The 22,145-nt window shown below is 37.6% G+C and overlaps 1 protein-coding gene across 4 annotated transcripts in view; it reads right to left on the bottom strand.

The window, feature by feature from the left end:
• The window catches only part of LOC144594611 (E3 ubiquitin-protein ligase rnf213-alpha-like), a 116,795-nt gene that overhangs the window by 8,321 nt on the left and 86,329 nt on the right, over positions 1-22,145 (bottom strand). For all 4 annotated transcript variants that reach the window (XM_078401370.1, XM_078401373.1, XM_078401372.1 and 1 more), the window contains exons 45-61: positions 20,591-20,702; positions 19,217-19,415; positions 17,890-18,086; positions 16,381-16,503; positions 15,229-15,339; positions 10,966-11,211; positions 10,630-10,711; positions 10,503-10,537; positions 10,300-10,397; positions 8,885-9,038; positions 7,369-7,534; positions 7,153-7,244; positions 4,517-4,765; positions 4,083-4,215; positions 3,903-3,986; positions 1,192-1,375; positions 99-300 (exon numbers count right to left, since the gene is read on the bottom strand). In XM_078401370.1, coding sequence (XP_078257496.1) covers positions 99-300; positions 1,192-1,375; positions 3,903-3,986; positions 4,083-4,215; positions 4,517-4,765; positions 7,153-7,244; positions 7,369-7,534; positions 8,885-9,038; positions 10,300-10,397; positions 10,503-10,537; positions 10,630-10,711; positions 10,966-11,211; positions 15,229-15,339; positions 16,381-16,503; positions 17,890-18,086; positions 19,217-19,415; positions 20,591-20,702 — 2,467 coding nt within the window. The remainder of the gene's footprint in view (positions 1-98; positions 301-1,191; positions 1,376-3,902; positions 3,987-4,082; positions 4,216-4,516; positions 4,766-7,152; positions 7,245-7,368; positions 7,535-8,884; positions 9,039-10,299; positions 10,398-10,502; positions 10,538-10,629; positions 10,712-10,965; positions 11,212-15,228; positions 15,340-16,380; positions 16,504-17,889; positions 18,087-19,216; positions 19,416-20,590; positions 20,703-22,145) is intronic.

Raw genomic sequence — 22,145 nt, 5'->3', positions numbered from 1 at the left:
CCATTGTTATAGTCCTTTTTTTCATAGTTGGTGATAGTTTGTGCAGATTTATTTACAAAACTAAATACAAGGCACCACTCTCATTAATGGCGACTTACTTTTAAATGAATAAGTGGTTTTCCTTTTAAAAATCTGTTGGTCAGTTGCTGTTCAATTCTCTTGAAGTCATACTCTGTCACTATTTCGCTTCCCTTTTCCATTGTATATTGACAGTTGGACAAGAGGAGAGGAATGATGTCCTTTTCAACCTCATATCTGATTACATGCAAGTCGGATACGTCCTGTGGACTGACTGAGTATCTGCAAAGGCCACAAAATTTGATTAAAGGCACATCAGATTGAAAAAAACACCTTTTTTTGTTTGATTAATGGTTATGTCTTGACAATATATCTTACCTATGTGTTACAAGAGACAACAGAATTCACTTAGACACAAGGAACTGCGGATGCTAGTTTACAAGAAAAGGACACAAGGTACTGGAGTAACCCAACGGGTCAGGCAGCATCTCAGGAAGACATGGATAAGGAGAAGGGGCCCTGAAATTTTGCCTATCCATGCCTTCCAGAGATGCTGCCTAACCCGCTGAGTTGTTCAGCACTTTTTGTCTTTAAACAAAAACTTTACAGTTACGTTCAATTTTAAATCACAATATAGAGTTACATTTTGTACAGCTTGTATCATTGCAAGCTCCCATGGCATTCAAAATTCTAATTCTAAATTGAATATATTATCCTATCTCTTCTGTAATGCTAAGATTACATCTATACAAGAATGATCTTCTTCTTCACAAAGACTGACAAAAGCTCAGTTATTTTAAACTGTTAAGAATTTCTCTCCACAATATACTTAGATTGATCCGAGTAGTTTCAACATTTTTTGTTTTTTATTTCAGATTTCTAATATATCAGTTATTTTAACATTAGTATTCATTTTAATGATCTGAACATGCCTGAAAATGAAAAGTTCTGATGAGGTGCCATTAAATAAAAAGCTATCCAGATGTCAACTAATTCCTTTTCTCTCCATTTGGTTCATGATTTTCTAAGTTCATTTGCCTTATGCCAAATTAGAAGAATGAACATTTTTGATTTTACATTGTTGAACGGTAACACAGGTATTAACCAAAAAAAAAAGAATGGTAGGATAAAGAGTTAAAAATAGAGCACCAATGCATGTAACAACGAACTCACGGTGTAGATTCAATAGTATACTTCTCCACTGTATACACAAAGTCATTCTGAAGAGCTATGAGGTAGCTAACTAGTGCAGTAGAGCACAAGCCAAGACCTTGGCGTCGAGGGAGCAGGACCTCAAGTTGGCAGTTTTGCATGTCCAAATCCAAAGCACCAAGCTCTTCCGGAATCTTAATTTCACCTGTAATTTATGATTTGCAACAAAGTAAACCCATTGCCATTAAAACTGAAAATACTCAAAACATATACCTTGCATTTTTGTGTTTTTTACTTGCCACTCACAATGTTGTCGACCTCAGGAGCCAACCTGTTTTATTTATATATTCTACTTATAGATTCTGCTTCTGCTTGGAATGGTACCTCCCAAATAACACACAAAGTGTAAGCCAAGTCCTCCTCTGGCTTTGTAAGCTTTCAATAAGTCTCCAAAGAGATCAGAATCAATTCTGGCTTTATGGATAGCAATTCTGCCTGAATCAGAGGGCATCAACTCAAATTTTAGTGGTACTTAGAACACAAAATCCTATCTGATTTAATTCACTGTTAAGGAAGTGCTGCACCATTAGAAATATCATATATAAGTCTAGGAAGTTAAATCAAGATCTTCTGTATGCTTGCAGAAGGCTGGAATAAGATCTCATAAGTTGAAGGTCAAACAATTGTCATATCTAGTATTTGTTCCTTAAATAATATTAGCACACAGTCAAAATACAAATGAGGTAGTTGTTATCATATTATGCTGTTTGAGAAGCTGTGTTGCTGTACACAAATTGCTCATTCATTTCCCTGTGGGAAATTCAGCTTGGGGAAAAAATCAGTCTCAAACTAATTTCTATTCTTTTTCTTCTCCCCATTACATGTTCCAGTTTAGGTATATCCATCATACATATAGACCAGTAAGTCCAAACGGAGAAATCAACATGACAGAAATCTACGTTCTAGGTGTATTGAACTTTTAAAAGTGTTTCGAGCAATATTGCTAGGGTTCAGGGGCAAGACATGACCTAACAACCAAAGTTTTGATCATTGAGATTATCAGGAATATCGTATTAATAGTTAGCTTCAGAAATGCGTTCTGCAATATCATCACATTCAAGATGAATGGTCTTGATTATGAGGGAATATGTCACAAATGTTACTCTGATGAGACAAGAGCAGACCCTGCTTTTCCGTAGCCCTTGCAAATGTGGAAATCTGTAAGATACTGTCACTGATTAGCCAATGCGCTCTGAGTTCAGCATGGCGGTGGGAAATTGCCCTTGTTATAGTTTGGACTCAATGAAGAGCCCTGTGTTAGAATAGGGGAGACATAAATTACCTCTTCCCCTTATCTAGAAATGAACAGAAGACTTGAGAGAGCCTCTAATATGAAGAGATCTGTAAACAAGTTTTTAATGTAAAAATCTTAATTATTTCTATATTTCCGTTTATATTTCTAATGGAAAAATCTAATTTAAATTTGTCCTCCAAGTGTTTTAGACTGATTTATGTATTCAAGCATCATTGGAATGTATTTTAAGTTTTGGGAATGTTTTTGAATGTCAAAAGAACATTTCAAAACACTCATGAGGTCTGAGGTATTTGACAACTGCATCTGAAATGTCCTTCTTGCACCATTTTGTGAGCACGGTTTGTTTGGCTATTTCATGAGATCTCACTGGGGTCTGTGGACTCTTTACACAAGCAGAGAATCGTGCAAGTTGCTCCAAGTGGTTTACGAAGTTCCCCTTGGGAGGATTGTTTTTAATAGATTTGAATGTCTCTATTAAAGGTTAGTGCAAGTGGTTCAACGCTGATCAAAATTTCTGCCCCAATATTCTATGTAGAATTGGAGACACAAGAGACTGCAGATGCCAGAGTGTGGACGAAAATAGACAGTGGATGTTTTGGGACTGAGGGGAGGTAGCCAGTATAAAGAGACGAGGGCTAGGATGTGGCAAGAGTTGGCATGTCACAAATGGATCCATGTGAGGAAGTTGATTAGTAGATGGAATCATGTTGGGGAGAGAAATATAGAGAGGCTGGGAGATGATCATGGAGACAACAAAGTATTGCAAATTATGGAATCCAATAAGGATGATGAAGAGCAGGCCCATACAAGAGAAAGGTGTCGGGCGGATATGAGATCCAGCAGGAGGTCTGTGGGTGATGGATAGATGGAATGGGTGGAGGAAAGGAAAGAAACTGGGTGACAGAGGGCTGGGCAGTTGGTAGAAGAAAGGATGTGTGTGAGAGGACTTTGGTGGATCAGATGGAACAAGAAAGAGACAGTGGTGCGGGTTACCTGAAATTGGAGAATTTAAATGTTCATGCTGAAGGGCTTTAGACTGCCCTGGAGGAATAAGTTTTTATAGTTTGCTCTTGGTTTCACACTGGCAGTGGAAGTTCAGGTCAGACAGGTCAATGGGGAATAGGGAAGGGAATTAAAGTGGCTTGCAAATGGGAGCTCTAGATAGTTATGGCGGACAGAGTGCAGGTGCTCAGCATATTGATCACTTAATTCGCATTTGGTCTCATCCATGTACAGGAGGCCATATCGAGGACAACAAATGCAACAGACGGAGCAGTAGGTAAATGTTGGTCTCACCTATATAGGATTATTTACTTCCTAATCGAGAATTTAGCAATCATGTAATATATCTGGTGATACAGGAAATTTAAAAAACATTTTTGATTAGGTTTTGAAGTTAATAACAAGTAATGCTTACCATTAGTAATGAGGAACGTTCGGAGCTGGTTCCACACAGAGATAAAGCATGAGATTTGGGATGTAAATGTACTCTTTACTGGTTCTAAAGACATCAAAGCAAAAGTGGGATTAACATCAAATGTTTCTCCCACCCAACAAAAAAAATCTAATCTGATCCCATGCTGTAAAAGGTAATTACCAGAGTTGATGGTTTGAAGAAAATCAGAAGCGGATTGCTTAGGTACCTCTGTTGTATTCTGAAATAGTTTCGTCAAGTCATTCTGAAGCGCCAGTAATTCTGGCAGGTACTTCACCAGCCTCAACTGTACTTCCTACATATCAGATCATTGAGAGTTTATTGAAATATTAAGGAAGACCATCACCAAGTTAGAGTTCATTCCTTTTACATGCAAGAAATAGTTGCAAGAAATAGAGAGAGAGGGAGCAAATGGGAGAGGGAGAGCGAAAGAGAGAGGGGGAACAAAAGAGGGGGAGCAAAAGAGAGAGGGGAGGTGAGAGGGATGGTGTGGGTGAAAGGTAGGATGACCGAGGTGAGAGAGATGTGGAGCTACTATCTCTTTACATACAAGAAACAATATTTCACTGGAATATAGATCAAAAAACAATTCATACCTTTTGTAGGAATGTCTGCAGGATTGGCACATTTTCTTTCTCTTCCTTATTCTCCATTATATGTCTCAAATGTTCAGGAGAAATTCTCTTTCTACAAGCCCATATAGAAGAGCAATGCAAGGTATCCCCTTTGGGTAATGTAAGGAATGTTTGGGGGTCACTGTACACAATTTTGACAATAGAATCTGAACCACTTCTTTTATCTTGACTTATCTGGCTGTTAATATCCACAAGCTTCCTGTCCAGATTCTGTTAAAACAAATGTTCACAGGTAAATTGATGATACTGTAATTAAAATAATCACACTTCAAAGGTACATTTATGCAAATTTTCATGTACTGTTTAAAAAAATATTTCCAATAGTAAATAGAAATGAAAATAGAACAAAATAAAAGGAATGTTCAGTTACATGGTTTCTTTCATGTTTTCAGGGATTCTAAAGTGCTTTATGGCCAATAGAACTTAGAAGATAGAAAAGTACACCACAGAACAGGCCCTTCGACTCACAATGTGTATTTCAGGCACCCAACACCCTTTGTATAAAAAACATTCTCTGTGCATCTCTTAAATTTTGCCCCTTTTAAAGCTTTGCCCTCTAGTCTCTGACATTTCCATCCCGGGAAAAGGGTTCTGATAGTCGCGATGCCCTTCTTAATTTTATGTACTTTTATTAAGTTTTCTATTAACCTCCTGCATTCTAAAGAAAACGCTGGAAATTTGTCTAACCTTTCCTTGCAGTTAATGCCCCCTAATGCAGGCAGCATTCTGGTAATACTCTACTGCACCAATGAGTTAATTTTAAATAGTGTCATGTTTATTTTCTTACACGACTCCTTCATCGCTCTGACATTAAGATAAATCTTCAAAATATTTGCAGATAAAATGTTGATTATTGTTGAGCAAAAAAAAAAAATTATTAGAAGACATTTTTGAAAAATTAAAATGCTTTATTTTGCTTGCATGGAAAATCTATTAATATTAATTTTTACATTATAAAGAGAAACCCCTGTTAAATCTATTTTTCAAGATGCAAACAAAAATATATTTCCTGTGTTGTTCCTGAGCAAGCTTAAAATTTCATTCAATCTTGTGTGTCAGTTTCCATTTCCACATTTCAGCTTGATCTACTTCATCACCACAGCATTATCTTAATTTGTTATTACCAATGCTCTGAAAGCACCACAGTATTAAACTGAACTGGCATATTTGCAAGTGCAAGCAGAATATATATTTTTAAATGAGAGATACACAAACAAATGCAGGTGCACAGTGTGCTGGAGTAACTCAGCAGGTCAGGCAGCATCTTTGGGGGATGTGGATAGATGAAGTTTCGGGTTGGACCCTTCTTCAGACTGATTGCGGTAGGGGGGAGAAAGCTGGAAAAGAGGTGGGTAGGACAAAGCCTAGCAAGTGATAGGTTGGTACAGATGAGAAGTGTTTGATTGGCAGATGGGTGGACAAAGACGAGAGATGAAAAGGGGCAAGAGGGTGTCAGATAAGGAGAGTGAAATGTAAAGACAGAGGGAGGGATATAGGTGGAAGAAGACAGGAGGAGGGGACAAGGGAAAGTGGGGCTGGGTTGTGAGAGAAACGATATTCACCACAGTTCATGGGGATGGGGTACAGGAAAGGGCGGGAGTGAGAAAATAGGGGGGGGGGGGAATGGTGTTTCCTAAAATTGGAGAATTCAATGTTTATATGTTGGGTTGCAAGCTAAACAAGAGTTTTTCCTATAGATTTTTTGTTGTTAGATAAAGGGCATCTCTTAATGTACACATTTCCCTTTTTAACTGAGTTCTAATAATTTTGGATATACCGATTAACCAATATAATTTTTAAAAGTTGCAACTTGGAATCAAATTACAATATCCTATGATGTGGCATGTCATTTGTGTAGATGAGAGGGAAACAGCATTCATGACTGCTGGCAAGCTTATCACTACATAATCTTGGAAGGTTAAAGAAGTGTATTGTTTCAATCACATAATGGAATACCATCCTTAGAAAAGTGTTCTGCTTTGTGCTCATTAGGTCCAGGCAACATACCTTAAGGTAACCCAGTGTGTAAAGATATAAAGAAACATTAATGGGAATTAGTTGTATCAGCTGAAACCATAGTGCAGAGGTTTAAGGTAAAAGGGGTCAAAGGGACCTGAGGGCAACTATTTTACACAGAGGCTAATGGGTATGTGGAATGAGTTGCCAGAGGAAATGGTCGGGGCAGGTTCAATAACAACATTTAAGACATTTGGATAGGTGAATGGATAGAAAAGATTTAGAGGGATATTGGCTAAATATCGGCAAATATGTCTGGCTCAGATTGGCGTCTTGGTTGGCATGGACTAGTTGGGCTAAAGCGCCTGTTTCCATGGCATACTCCATCAATAAAAGTGATTATATGCTGGGCTTTTCTGATCTGAAGTTTGAAGTCAACAAATGAAGTTGAATAACTACTTGAATTTGCTCTTTTTAAAATCTACTGCTGAGCAGAGGGTTTGCATATTCAGGTTAGTCAGAATTCTAAAATATAGTTGCAATACTTAACTTAAAAATAAAAATTGTATTGTGTATTCTTCCAGAGGCATGTATTTTAAATATTATTTTAATAAATAAAACAGAAATAAATGAGATCTCACCACCACTGCAGGAGTTATCACCTCTTTTGAAATAAAGTTCTCCCAATTTTTCCTTTGTGCCTTGGTGGACAGGTTTCCTGGTAATGTAGGGACTAGAAATATAATATTTTAAAAAGTAGATGGAGAATTTTAGTGACAGAAATAAAAATACATATGTTCTTCTACTTAGTACTTGTTGACCTTATTTTTCTCATTTATTTAAACACAGATACTTACGCTCCTTTTGATTAATGAGTTGGCTGAGAAAGAGATGAACAACTATGGTAGTTTCATCAATAGTCTTTGCCAGTGAATTCCTGAGCTGTTCTATGTCTTTTTTGATATGACACCAGAGAAAGTCCCTTGGATTTTGAACTTGTGGTTGTATAATTTGTTCTATTGACTATGAAAAAGAATGTAGAACAAAAAATTATAAAGATAATTTACATATTAAGATAATTTTGCAATTTGAGTGCAAGTTAAGGATGTACAATGTTTTAAAACTTTTGCAATCTACTCACATTTGTGCACATTGGTATTGTGCCATATTGAAAGAAAATCCCAAACTAACTGCAAAATAGTCACTCTTTTTGAGACAAGTGGGTATTTATATCTAACAAATCTATGATAATTCGAGTACGATACCAGATCCAGTACATTAGCCTTATTTAGTTAATTATTCTATTATTTACACTTCATTGTGACCAGAAGAGAAACTGTACCATATGAAAATCTTTATTCTGAAGATGGAATAACTTGCAATATCCATTATATGGTAAAACATGATATTACCTCAGGCTTAATTTTATCTACTGTTAGGTTTGTCATGGAACCAAGCAGCAATGCCAAGGGGCCACAAATATGGTACAGTTTCTCTTCTATAGACAATAGGTACAGGAGTAGGCCATTCAGCCCTTCGAGCCAGCACCGCCATTCAATGCGATCATGGCTGATCACTTTCAATCAGTACCCCGTTCCTGCCTTCTCCCCATACCCCCTCACTCCGCTATCCTTAAGAGCTCTATCCAGCTCTCTCTCAATTTATGTGTAAATGTTTGATGAAAGGGCAGAATGTACATAATTACATTTATCTATATTTATTAATGTATCCTGATGTCAAACATGGGATCTCTTGCAATCTTTCAATGCTGAAACAACCTGCTCTTAGTTTTAATCATATTTTACAATCAGAAAATATCCAGCACCATTAACTGGAAAAGCTATGTGCAAATATTTAATTAAAAACGAGTGAAACATCAACCAGGAAACATGAATCATCTCGTACTCCTAAATCAACTTTTCCAAGGCTAGCAAAGCTATGGATCTCCTGACTGTGCCAGATATTACTCCCCTTTATAAAATTTGTAGGCATTTATTAAAACAGTCACCAATTTCTGATTTACTTCAACGTTTCTTTAAGTTTGTTCTATTTATTGTCAACATGAGGTTTATTATTATCATGTGTATTGTCACGTGCTATAGTGAAAAGCTTTGTTTTGCATGGTACCCAATTAAATCAGATAATACTATACAAAAACACAATCAAGTCAAACTCAAGTAAAACAGGTCAAGAAAAATAGATCCAGAGTACAGAATATACAACTTTGATGTTTAAGCAGGGTTTTTCAAAAACCAGCACACCAGTGTCTATACAAAATACTAACAACGGTGTAAAAAATAGATTTTGTCAAGAAACATATGCATTTAACTGATTTGCATGATTACTAATACCAAATCCTTATAAATGAAATACCTTGACATCATCCATCGTTCCTATAAACATAGCCACATGTGTCATCAGACGCACAAGTAAAAATGACACCAAGGACATTTGTCTGTCAGGAGCAACGATTGTTTCTCTTTTGCTGGGATCACCTAAGATGTGTCCCGTTTGTGTTCTGTCCATCCTAAATATCAGATAAATTAGCTTTAATACATCCTTCATAAAGATTAGAAATGTATAAAAGTCATGTTAGATTGGATACTGTGCAGTCATGTATCTTTTAATTGAACAAATCCCATTGTCAGCTGATCCAAAGAGCTGGAATCAGCAACTCCTTCCCACCACTGGCTTAGAATCCCCAAATTTGGCATCCACACCTAACATGTGTGTCAACAAGTTAGTTGAAGGAAAGTTTTTGACTGAAAAGACTACTTTGTATTAATTAGGAAAATAATCAGTCCACCTTTTCTTAAAAAAAACTATTTATGAAATGTATTCATCATTGGAAGACTAGCATTTATTGCCCATTTTTTCATCTCAGTTTTATCTTACAAACTCTGTGAATTTTAAAAAGGTATCTTTAACAGACATGCATTATAGTTCTGTAGGTAGGAAAATAGTAATGAATCAGATTAATATATAAGAATGTTTTAATGTATTACTTTATGTGATGACGCCTGGTCATTTTGGTTCACTTTCCAAAGAATGGCCCTATAGCTTATCCCTCAATATCCTCTCCAGAAACATTTCTACCACTGATCTTTGGCTTCTTGTTCTATACTTCTCAGACTTTTCTTTGCAGCCCTTCTTAAATAGAGGCACAATAGAGATTATGAAGATGAAAGAACAGCTAAATCGTTTCTTAGTGTGCTTTCTTGGAGGGAACTTGCAAATAATGGTGGCATTTGAATGCACCTGCTGCCTTTCTGCTTGTTGTGGCTGCAGGTTTTGGGAGGTCTGCAATAAGAGTCTTGAAAAATTGCTTTGAGATAACATAGTTACAGTTACCACATAACAATCAGCTTTCCCATGAAATTTTTCACACCGTGAGAGAAAATATTATCCTACGTAATAACATTTCCAGTCTTGCATCTACTGTACAGTTTGGAAATCGTGAGAAAGTTTATGGGAGAAGTTAGTCTCTTAAACATATTTACAAATTTGCATATAAATAACTACCTAATAATTACATATGACTTCAACTATGCCTATCACAATTATATTAATTTTATATTTCTGGACGCTTGAGCATGACTTGGTATTTGATAAACGAAACCCAATATCAGAGGTTATAATCTTCCTCACTGGGTTAAAAAAAACAAGCTAATTTTAGAAATGTTAAATGGTTCCAAGTATCCATTTGATAGAAGCATTGCTTGTATGTAACAGTTTGATTAGATTTATGCAAGAGTACTCTTTTCTGACCAGAATGAAAATGTTCTTACTTAGCAGCTGAAGTAAATCCAGGAACACCTATGTGATCACGTCCTCCAACTAGAGCTTTGCATTCAAGACAATAGGCTGTTTCCACAGGTTGACCACACTAGAATTAGAAACCAGAAATGCAACACCACACTTTGCATTTAAAGCATTGAAAATATTTGACAGTTTATAAAGAAATAAGAATAAATAGAGCATATTAATTTACCTCTCCTACAAGGCAAGGATGTCCATTTGGGCATTCTGGCAAGAAAAACAAATATATTTGTCAATGATTACATTGAACATTTTTCAAATGGATAAATGCACTCAAAAAGGCTATTTTTTTTACTTACGATACCATACAAGATTCTGTAAAGCAGCCCATCCTCTAGCTTCAATGGTTATATCTTCAGGCATTGTGGGTAGGAACGTATTCTAAATGTATATTTGACAAAAGGGTAAGTTCATTTTGCTGTAATGTTTTTCTCATACATGAAGAAATGTTTTCATTTATACTCTTGATATTCAAGAGTTTATTTTCAGCAGTTTTTACAATTGAAAGAACAATTTGCATTTTGTCAAAAAGTCCAGATATTGCAAGTTATTTTCACTTTTAACATGGCAAGCAGGAGAAAAAGACTGAAAATGTTCACTTGTTGAAATGTTTAAGATATAAGCAAATAACATACCACCATAAGAGCAGGTTGGAAAGATAGATCCTGCAGTGGAGTCAGGATGCTATTTTTCTCACTGAACAAGATGACAGCTGCTGCATGAATGATTATCTCGATAATTGTCCTCTCCTGGCTATTTAACCCTGGATTAATCTCAAGTCCAGGAATGTCATTCTTGAGTAATCTGATGGCAAACTTCTTACACATGGGAGAGTGAAAAAGATTTTCTTCCTCAATGTACTTCGCAATAACATCACATTGCTGAAAAAACATAAGCAATGAAATTCACTTGGGAAGCCGAACTATGGAACAGAATAAAATGTTAAAGAATCAAAATCCTAAAGAATGAAGATTGCAGTGACATTTTTATATATCCAGGAATCTAGAGTTCCTGATTGAACTGAAGTATGCTTACTATTGTAATTTCAGTACTTTACGATTCAGCATCTGCAGCTTCTTGTGCCTCCAATGTAATTTTTAGCATTAAAATCAATGTTGATTAAAAAACATACTTAAAAGGAAAGAAGTAACCAGTTATGCAGTGTTATAAAATTCTAATTGACAAGAATATAAACTAAAACTATATTAGCTCCCCCCCTGCTAAAGCCACTCTTTTCCAAATATTATTCCATGAATAAAAAATCAGGTAACTTCTGCCAAGATATGGATAAGCTAGAACTGGGCGTATTTCAGAAGATTTCCAAATAACCGTGGGAGTGTAATAACTCTAAAAACACACCGATTGTAAAAGAAAATGTTTAAATATTCACTTGTCCAGTATTTTAAAAAGACTAGTAGTCACTGGCATGTGGTCTTGAGAGAACAAAGGTGAGTGATCTTTTTGAACCACTAAACAATGTGAAGATACTCCAACAGTTGAGTTTAGTTTATTTTCACGTGTACCGAGGTATGGCGAAAAGTTTTTGTTGCGTGCTAACCAGTCAGTGGAAAGCGAAGGCATGATTCAATGGTAAGTTGTTGAATTTAGCTGCAGAGATGATGAAAGAATAAAAGATACATTTATAAACTGGTGTGCCGGTAGCAGAGTCTTGCAGATGATGGTGTTCCCAATGTGCTCCTGTCTATTCAGGTGGTATACATCGTGGCTTTGAGGATGTGCTGCTGAAGCCTTTCTGGATGGCTGCAGTGCATTTTGGAAAATTCATACTTTCCACTAAATCCACTGATAACATAGAAAATAGATGCAGGAGTAGGCCATTTTGCCCTTCGAGCCAGCACTGCCATTCAATATGATCATGGCTGATCATCCAAAATCAGTACCCCGTTCCTGCTTTCTCCCCATATCTCTTGATTCCATTAGCCCTAAGAGCTATATTTAACTCTCTCTTGAAAACATCCAGTGAATTGGCCTCCACTGCCTTCTGTGGCAGAGAATTCCACAGATTCACATCTCTCTGGGTGAAAAAGTTTTTTCTCATCTCAGTCCGAAATGGCCTAACCCTTATTCTTAAACTGTGACCCCTATTTTTGGACTCTCCAACATCGGGAACATTTTTCTTGCATCTAGCCTATCCAATCCCTTAAGAATTTTATATGTTTCTATAAGATCCCCCTCTTATCCTTCTAAATTCCAGTGAAGATAAGCCTTGTCGATCCATTCTTTCATCACATGTCAGTTCTGCCATCCCGGGAATTAACCTGGTGAACCCACGCTGCACTCCCTCAATAGCAAGAATGTTCTTCCTCAAATTAGGAGATCAAATCTGCACACAATACTCCAGGTATGGTCTCACCAGGGCCCTGCACAACTACAGTACGACATCCTTGCTCCTAAACTCAAATCCTCGCGCTATGAAGCCGAACAAGCCATTTGCTTTCTCCACTGCCTGCTGTACCTGCATGCTTACTTTCAGTGACCGATGTACTGGGATGCCCAGGTCTCATTGCACCTCCCCTTTTCCTAATCTGACACCATTCAGATTAATAATCTGCTTTCTTGTTCTTGAACATGAAACATTTCATTTTCAGATATAATTTACATCACTAGAGGGTGGGTCTATTGAGCAACATAGATAAGAATACTGCACAAATTCGTCAATCATATCAGAATTTGAAGCTTTAGAATCTGGAATACAGAATAAAAACTGGAAGCAGTCCTTCCAAACATGTCCCTGTTTTCACTGCAGCTTTTCAAATAAATTATATACTAGGGTTCTTTTTGCCAGGGTTCAAACTCTGCTAACTTTTGTGTGTTTAGAATACTGTCTTTACAGATGTGGGGTTAAATCCAGCATAAAACTGAGGGCTGAAAGATCGATAACAAATACATTTTGTAACGATTCTATTGGAGCCAGTTGTGCAGAGCTGAACAATCACAAAAAATATATACTCGGATAAAAAGACAGTGCACATTAAGGTTGCCAAGACCATCACTTCTCTACCTTCATATAACCCATATCCCTCCATTCCGTACATATCCATATGCCTATCCAACCCTTTTGTAGGCCACTAACGTAATTGCTTCATCCACCACATTTCAGGCACTCACCATCCTTTGTGTAAAACACTTGCCATCATCTTTAAACTTTGCCTCTCTCACCTTAAAGCTAAGCCTTCTAGTATTTTGCCCTCAAGTAACATTGCCAAAACTGCCAGACTTCAGCGTAAATTGAAAGGTGGCTTCTTCATCAGTTCAATGCTTTGAACTACTGTCATAAAGAGTGATGAAGTCACAGAACTATACAGCTCAAACGCCCAATAATACAGCCCAATTCATCTGTGCCGAACAATTTGCCGAATTGCACTTTGAAGATTAGGGGAATCCGCTCTGTATCCGATCATGCTATACTGGACCTTGGACTGTTTGATAGTTATAATGAGTGGAGAAAATGCATGATATAAAGTTTTCCCAACCTATGATGATGCCGCTCTTTTCCAAATTCACTTTAATAATATATCACAGACCACTGCCGTTCGTGATATATATAAATGATTTGGACCTAAACATAGATGGGCTGGTTGGTAAATTTGCAGCTGACACCAAGATTGTTGGGGTTGCGGACTGTGATGAAGGCTGTGAGAAAGTCAAAGTTTACAGCAGGAGAAAAGGTAAACTGTAGAAATGGGCAGAGAAATGGCAGATGGGAGTTTAATCTGAGCAAATGTGGTGTGCTCTTTGGGAGGCCAAATGGAAGGGGAAAATATACAATTAATGGCATGACCCTGAACAGCATTGATGTACAGAGGGATCTTCGGGTCCAAGTCAGTAACTCCCTGAATGTGGCAATACAAGTAGATAGAGAAGTAAAGCAGTATATGCTCTGCTTGCTTTCATACGTCAGGGCATTGACTATAACAGTCAGGAAGTCATGATGCAACTTTATAGATCTTTGGTTAGGCTGTATTTGGAGTACTGTGTGCAGGTCTGGTCGTCCCATTACAGGAAGGATATGGGGGCATTGGAAAGGGTGCAGAGGCAGTTTACCAGAATGATGCCTGGATTAGGTGGCCTGAAGAAGGGTCTCAACCCAAAATGTCACCCATTCCTTCTCTCCAGAGATACTGCCTGTCCTGCTGAGTTACTCCAGCATTTTATGTCTATCTTAGGTGATATTAGCTACAGAGAGGCTGGACAGACTTGGATTGTTTTCTCTGGAATGCTAGACGTGCGGGAAGACCTGATAGAAGTATATAAAATTAAGAGAGGCATAGATAGGGCAGACAGTCAAAACCTTTTTCTCAGGATGGAAAAATCCAATACTAGATGAGATAGCTTTAAGGTGAGAGGGACAAAGTTTAAAGGACATGCTGGAGAGGCTTCGTGTCCACGGCTCACTCTGGCTGCAGCGTTGGCGGCACGGGGCCGAGGTGAGTGGCTCCCTCTCCTCTTCCCTGTCCCCCCTCGCCCGCTTACGGGGGACACTCCCTGCCCAGCAATGGGACCACGGATCATCAGTTGGGGGAGGCTTGCTGGGTCCACAGGATCTCCAGTTGGGGGAGGGTTGCTGGGCCCCGCTAGATCGTCAGTTAGGGGTGGATTGCCAGAAGAGGCCCGCAGGAAAGATTTGGACCCAACGGGTCCACGCCAATCTAGTCAATTTTAAAAAGCAAATCCTTTTGGATATGCAGGGAATAGAGGGATATTGCTTATGTGCGGTACATTGTGGAAAGGGCCTGTTCTTATGCTACACTATTCTATGTTCTATAAAACATTCCCTATCACTCATGCTCTTTAAACATAAAAATTTACAAGCAGAAAAATCAGCAACATTGTGTTCAAGCTACTTAATTTCCATTCCACTCATTATCCAGACTTACGTCTTTCTGTGGATGGTCACTTGGTTTGCTTGATGCGTACAGAATAGTGAATTCCCGGAATATTGCGAGGGTCATATGAACACCTTTCTCTTTGGAAGAGCATTTGCAAACCTAATGTAAAATAATTTTGTTTAAGATTACTTTAAAGCAGAACAACCAAACACACATACTCCAGAAATAACTATGAAAATTCTATTGTCCAGCCTATCCTTCCAAATATAGGAACATAACAAATAGGAGAACGATATTCAGTCCCTTGACTCTTCTTCAATTCTTGGCTGTTTTAGGCTAATCTGGTCCTTGATCTCGAATCAAGCTTTCCTGTCTGATTCCCATTACTCTCAATTCCCTTGTAATCCAAAAATCTACCTCAGCATTGAATATATTAATTACTCTGATCCACAGGTCTTTGGGCCCGATCAATTTTAAAAGGCAAATCCTTAATCCTGACACTGTTCTCCCTCCTTCTAGATCCACCTTCCACCACCAAAAGATACACTGTCCAAATATCCACCCCTTCATGCCATTTCCGAATCTGATGCTTCAATGCGGTAATCCCTCCACTTGTAATTTCCAGTCTATGGGCATATTTCTCATAATACATCTTTGTAACTAGGAATCCATCTAAAGAAACTTTGCTGCACACCTCTATGGCATGTATATGATTTCTTAACTGAGTCCAAAACTAAATACACTAGCTCATGTGTGCTCACACCATGCAGCAAGACTTCCTTATTCTTATACTCCACCCTCTTGCAACAAAAGCTAACATTTCTTTTTTTTAAATTACTAAATGACAACTTCCCATAATTTACGAGGACACCCTGAGCTCTCTAATCACAAATCACTCTTAAATAATACCATATTTTGCCATATTACTAATATTGCGATCTCATTATATTGTATTAGATCTTTTTGTTCACATTTAACTATCAGCATCCCTTTCATTGGTTCTTCCTCAGTTACTTTCCCATTCATGTTTGTATCATCTGCAAACTACCTAGGGAATATGCACACATATGAAATGATTCATTAAAGGTTAGTCTTCACCAGTGTTGAACTCCAAATTTGCATTAGGCTAGTTCACTTCAATTGAATGCAAATATATTCTGGCTTCAAGGCTGACTTACTTTTAGCTATTTTGTCTCATACCTTTTTAGCTTCTTCAATACTTTTAGGCTCACTGAAAACAAAGGATTTGAATACTGCATCACGAAACGTTTGATAATTTTTGCCACATGCAACGTAACGATCAATTTGTCCAGAACACTCTCTCTGTAAACCAAAAAGAGATAAAGCAAGGTAATTTTGGGGAGATTTTGCAATATTTCTTCATTATCCATTACTTTTTCTCCATTTTTATACCTCCCATTCAAAGGCCTGTGAATGTTACTGGAAATATTTCCATGAGAATTAAGGGTTGCCCAGAACCTCTTCAAAGAGGCAACATTATCTATATCACTCTGAGCCATTTATCATCTCTACATAATATGCCTTAGTGTTAGTAAGGGCAAAAGATTCAAAGAAGTCTTGAGGGACATGGGGGAAAGAATAAATTGAAGGGCTACACGGAAATAAGAATGGGAATGAGGCTGCTGTGTTGGGAGCTGGAATGAACTCAATGGCCTCAATTGTCTCATTCTATGTTATAATAAGAAATCATGCCGTTTTAAACTTCCCTCGCCTCCTAGTCCAAAGCATTTCAAATCGAACAATTGACACCAGATGTGCTGTTATTATAGACAATAGGTGCAGGAGTAGGCCATTCGGCCCTTCGAGCCAGCACCACCATTCAATGTGATCATGGCTGATCATTCTCAATCAGTACCCCGTTCCTGCCTTCTCCCCATACCCCCTGACGCTGCTATCCTTAAGAGCTCTATCTAGTTCTCTCTTGAATGCATTCAGAGACTTGGCCTCCACTGCCTTCTGAGGCAGTGAATTCCACAGATTTACAACTCTCTGACCGAAAAAGGTTTTCCTCATCTCCGTTCTAAATGGCCTACCCCTTATTCTTAAACTGTGGCTCCTGGTTCTGGACTCCCCCAACATTGGGAACATGTTTCCTGCCTCTAATGTGTCCAACCCCTTAATAATCTTATATGTTATTAGATCTATTATGTTAAAGAAGTGTTTTTGTAGAATCTGTTGAAATGATTAATGTCTGGATGTTTTCTGAAAATCAATTTTCCTAGCTAAATTTCATATATACCTAAATAAAATGATGTATTTTCTGTATAGCAATAGCATCTTTTCTTATGCAAACCACTCCAGAATGCTGAGCTGATGCAAAATAATTAAACCACAAAGGAGCTCATGGAAGTGGTATGATGTATGGATGCACTTTACAAATATTAAGTTTCTATTGTAGCCTGTTTATGTTGAATGTACATCTGTGGGAATACCCCCTCATGGGCTAGATAAATATTTCTTTCTTGCAATGATCATCACAGGATATTTCATGAGTAGAATCCTAAAAGTGGAGTACAATGGGCTACAATGTATAAGCAAGAGCAACATTTTAAATTATAAAAATGTTTTTCTAATTTTACTCAACCTTTCTGGCATTAGAAACAATTTCAACTGAAACAAAGATGACAAAAGCAACTAATCATAACCAAACCAACCACGGGTCAATAATAAACAGTTTAATATTTGTACCTTTTGTAAAACTTCCTTGGGAAAGATCCATGAAAATTGGTCGTTCATTATGAGCTCCTGGACGAACTCTATTCCATTTTGACTACACAACTTTCGCACAAGATAAATCTTGAACCAATCATTTCCTTGTTTGAGAATCACACTCTTAAGGCAATCCAGGAAAGTTTCTTTTGCACGTGCATATTTTGAATCCTGAGCTGGAAATACAAGTCAGTAAAAATTAAAGTTTAACATGGCCCATATACCCCCAAATTAAGAATACATTCATGCTTACCAATTACTTCTATTGTTAATTAAAGATGTTGATAGATAGAAATTGGCGTTGTTATGCATCAGATACACATGTCAGTTTTGATTGGTGCGTTGGCAGTGGAAAGAGTTAGCAGCTCAAATTACTGGGTGATAACATCTCTGATGACCTGTCCTGAGCTCAGCACATACATGTAATCACGAAGGCTGTGCCTCAACTTTCATAAAAGTATAAGGAGATTCAGCGTTTCACTGAATACTTTGACAAACTTCTAAAGATGCACTATAGGAAGCTTCCTGATTGGTTTATTGATGGCCTGGTGTAGCAATTCAAATGCACATAACACACGAGGCTGTAGCGAGTTGTGGACTCAGCCCCGTCCATCACAGGCGCAACATCTACACGAGGCATTTCCTCGAGGATAATATTTATCATAAAGATCACCACCTCCGGGCTATACTGCTATGACTGAACAGAAGGCACAGAAGCCTGGAGTCCCCATCACTATGTTCAAGAGCAGTTATTTTCCTTTTCTTATCACTGTTGGAGAATTTACCTGTGATTTATGTTTAATTTATGCTTTTATGTATTGTGTGTGTGGTAATGGTGTTGCAAGAGTTTCATTCTATCTGTATAAATCTGAGGAAAAAAAAACTGAAAATACTCAGTTCCGGTAGTATCCGTACGAAGCAAATTTTCCATTTCCACAGAGGCGGACTGACCTGTTGTGAATTTCGCACACTTTCTCTTCTATATGAACAGATTGTTTATCATTGCAATCGTTACAGTTAGAACTGACCTTTTCCTGAATGAAATGAGTAACGGCTAGAATAAAATTAAGTGTCCTCTTTCTAGCCCCTACAACTATTATTGGGTATTGCTCAGTTAAATGATATCAAATCAAAGACCAGAGCTGAAAATATTCCACATATTGTATATGTAAATCTGCAGAGAGGAAATGTTCTTGGGAATGTAGATCACCAAATTTTAAATACTTCTTTGTTCGCCAATCTAGTTGGATGCAAAGTGATCATGCTCTTCTCAAACTAATTGAATAAAGATAGAATCCAGTATTACCAAGTGTGTCATCCGGTTCACAAAGTAGCTGGGAAGCAGTGTCAAAACAGAGGCGAATTCTGGCAATTATCTGTAGCCTTTCTATTATCATCTGTTTCTTCTTATGTTGAATGTACTTCAGAAGGAATTCTCCCTCTTGGGCGAGATGAGCAATTTTTTCTTGCACTGTACACCACTGAGATTTTTCGTAAATAGAATCCTAAATATGGAGTAAAATGGCTTATTAATTACATATATACATTACAGAAAGTGAATGTATCCTATATTCTTTCTGAGTAAGAACTGAAGAAAGAATGGATGAAAGAGTAACATAGATTTTCTTTGATGTACAAATGTTTGAATATAACTGTTTAGGTTATGGCACAGAAATAATACCTAAATAATACCCCTGAAAGTGCAACATTCAGCACTCAGAGGTGTTACTAAAAGCAGCGATATTAGAATGGTACACATGAAAACAAGAAAAATAAAGAGCAGAAGTAGACCACCTGGTCCCACATGCCTGCACCGCCATTCAATGTGATCATGGATGACCTATCCCGGCCTCAATTCCTTTTCTGTGCCAGTTGCCCATAACCCTTCATTTCTCAATCTTACAAATGTTAATCTGTACCTTAAATATATATAATCATCTGGCCTCCACCATCATTTTGATCAGAGAATTCCAATTTCTGGATATAGACTTTGAGTTTTATTTTCTGGTTTGGTATATAAGACGATTCTTTAAGGTGATAGCTGCCAAGGTTGCTTGATGTCATGATTCTTGATTGATGCTTTTGGATAATGTTATTGAAGTTATTCCTCACACAATACAACAATATTGCACAATATCTCTCAAGTTGCTCAGTGTTTATGACATTTGTAAGTGTACAAACCACAATCACAAATCTATGTCAGTTTATAAACAAGGATCTGTTAGGGTTTCAGTAACAAAGGAACAAGTAATTGTCAAAATAGCAGCAGCACAAAATCAACTCACCAGATAGTTTTTAAAAGTTATTTTACTTGAATTTAATTATTTTACTGATTATAAATTATTTTGTGTTTTTCATGAACAGTAACCGCTAATAATAAAAATCAAAGTTCATCTGCCAGTTTTTATTCAAGAATGTTCCGATGAGCAACCTGTGGAATATTGTGGGATAACGTGCAATCAATGATTGTGTATTGTGCAAACAGGGAGCTATTGTGTGAGGAAAACATCAATAACATCAACCATGCATCATGACATCAAGAAAATATTGGCAGCTATCAATCATTTCACATAGCAAACCAGAAAATGTCACCGTCTCTACTCCAGAAACTGTGTGAACTTATGCTGTATTATAATGTCATCAAATCAAGACGTCTAGCAATGATTCTGGATAAACATACCTCCAAACAATTCAGAAACAATGCAAATAGTTCAGTTTCGCTTTCTTGAAATATTTTTGTGTTTTGAACTGCAGATAGATAATCCTGGAGGTAACTTTTAATGTCATCAAAACTGAAAGATAAACATTTTTTTAAATTAATTAAATATTGAAAACGGGAATTTATAGAGTCACAGTCCTAGAGAACGAATCAAGCCTTTTAGTCCAACTCGTCTCTGCTGATCGAGGGTCAATTTAAGCTTTTCCCATTTGCCTATGTTTGACCCATATCCCTGTAAACCTTTCCTCACCATGTACCTGTCCAAATGTCTTTTAAATGTTGTTATTACACTTGCCTCAACTACTTTCTCTAGCAGCTCATTCAATAGACATACCACCACTGTATGAAAAAGCTGCCCCTCAGGTTCCTATTAAATTTTTCCTTTCTCACCTTAAACCTATGCCGTCTAATTCTCGATTTCCCCAACCCTTGGAAAAAACTGTGTGCATTCACCCTATCTATACCCCTCAAATGTTTATACTCTTATAAGATCACCCCTCAGTCTCCTAGGCTCCAAGGCGTAAAGACCTAGCTGGTCCAACTGCTCCCTATAACAGCCCCTTGAGACCTGGCAGCGCATCCTCAAAAAACTTCTCTGCACTCTTTCCAGTTTAATGGTATATTTCCTAGAGCAAGTTGTCCAAAACTGAGCACAATATACCAAGTGCACAATATACCAAGTGCAGCCTCACCATTGTCTTGAACGGTTGCAACATAATATCCCAACGTCTATACTCAATCCACTCACTGACAAAAACCAGAGTATTCTTCAACACTCTATCTACCTCTGGTGCCACTTTCAGGGAATTATGTACATGTACTTCTTGGTCCCTCTGTTCTACTCCCCATTGCCCTACCATTTACTGTGAAAATCCCAGTTTAACTTCAACAAAATACAACATCTTGCATTTATCTAACTTAAGCTCAATTTGTTATTCCTCGGCCCACTTACCTAACTGATCAAGATCCCGCTATAATTCTTGATAATGTTCTTCATTGTCTACAACATCACCTATTTTAGTGACATCTGCAAACGTATTAACCATACTTTGTATATTCTCAACCAAATCATTGACAGAGATGACAAATAACAACGGGCCCAGTACTGACAAGTGGTACATCATAAGTCACAGGCCTCAGTTCAAACACCTCTCACATCAATTTCTGTTTCCTACTATCCAGCCAATTGTGCATTCAATTAGCTAGCTCTCCCTGGATCCAATGTGATCTAATTTTCCAGCGTAGCCTACCACACGGAATCTTATCAAAGGCCTTGCTGAAGTGCATCTATTGCCCTGCCCTCATTGACATTCTTGGTTACATCTTCTAAAAACTCAATTCAAATTTGTGATACATGATCTGCCAAGGACATAGCTTTGCTGACTATCCCTAATCCCCCCCCCCCACATCAAAAATCTTCTAACCCACCTCTCTAACTCCAGGTCCCTCAGGTCGGCCGACTTGGGGCTACTCACTATCCCGCGGTCTAGGCTTGCGGTTGCAGCTCCTAGACTGT

The sequence above is a fragment of the Rhinoraja longicauda genome, chromosome 6 (genome assembly GCF_053455715.1).
Source record: "Rhinoraja longicauda isolate Sanriku21f chromosome 6, sRhiLon1.1, whole genome shotgun sequence".
NCBI classification, from domain to species: Eukaryota; Metazoa; Chordata; class Chondrichthyes; order Rajiformes; family Arhynchobatidae; genus Rhinoraja; species Rhinoraja longicauda.
Note: the sequence above shows the minus strand (reverse complement) of the source record. Positions and strands in the feature narration are given on the sequence as shown.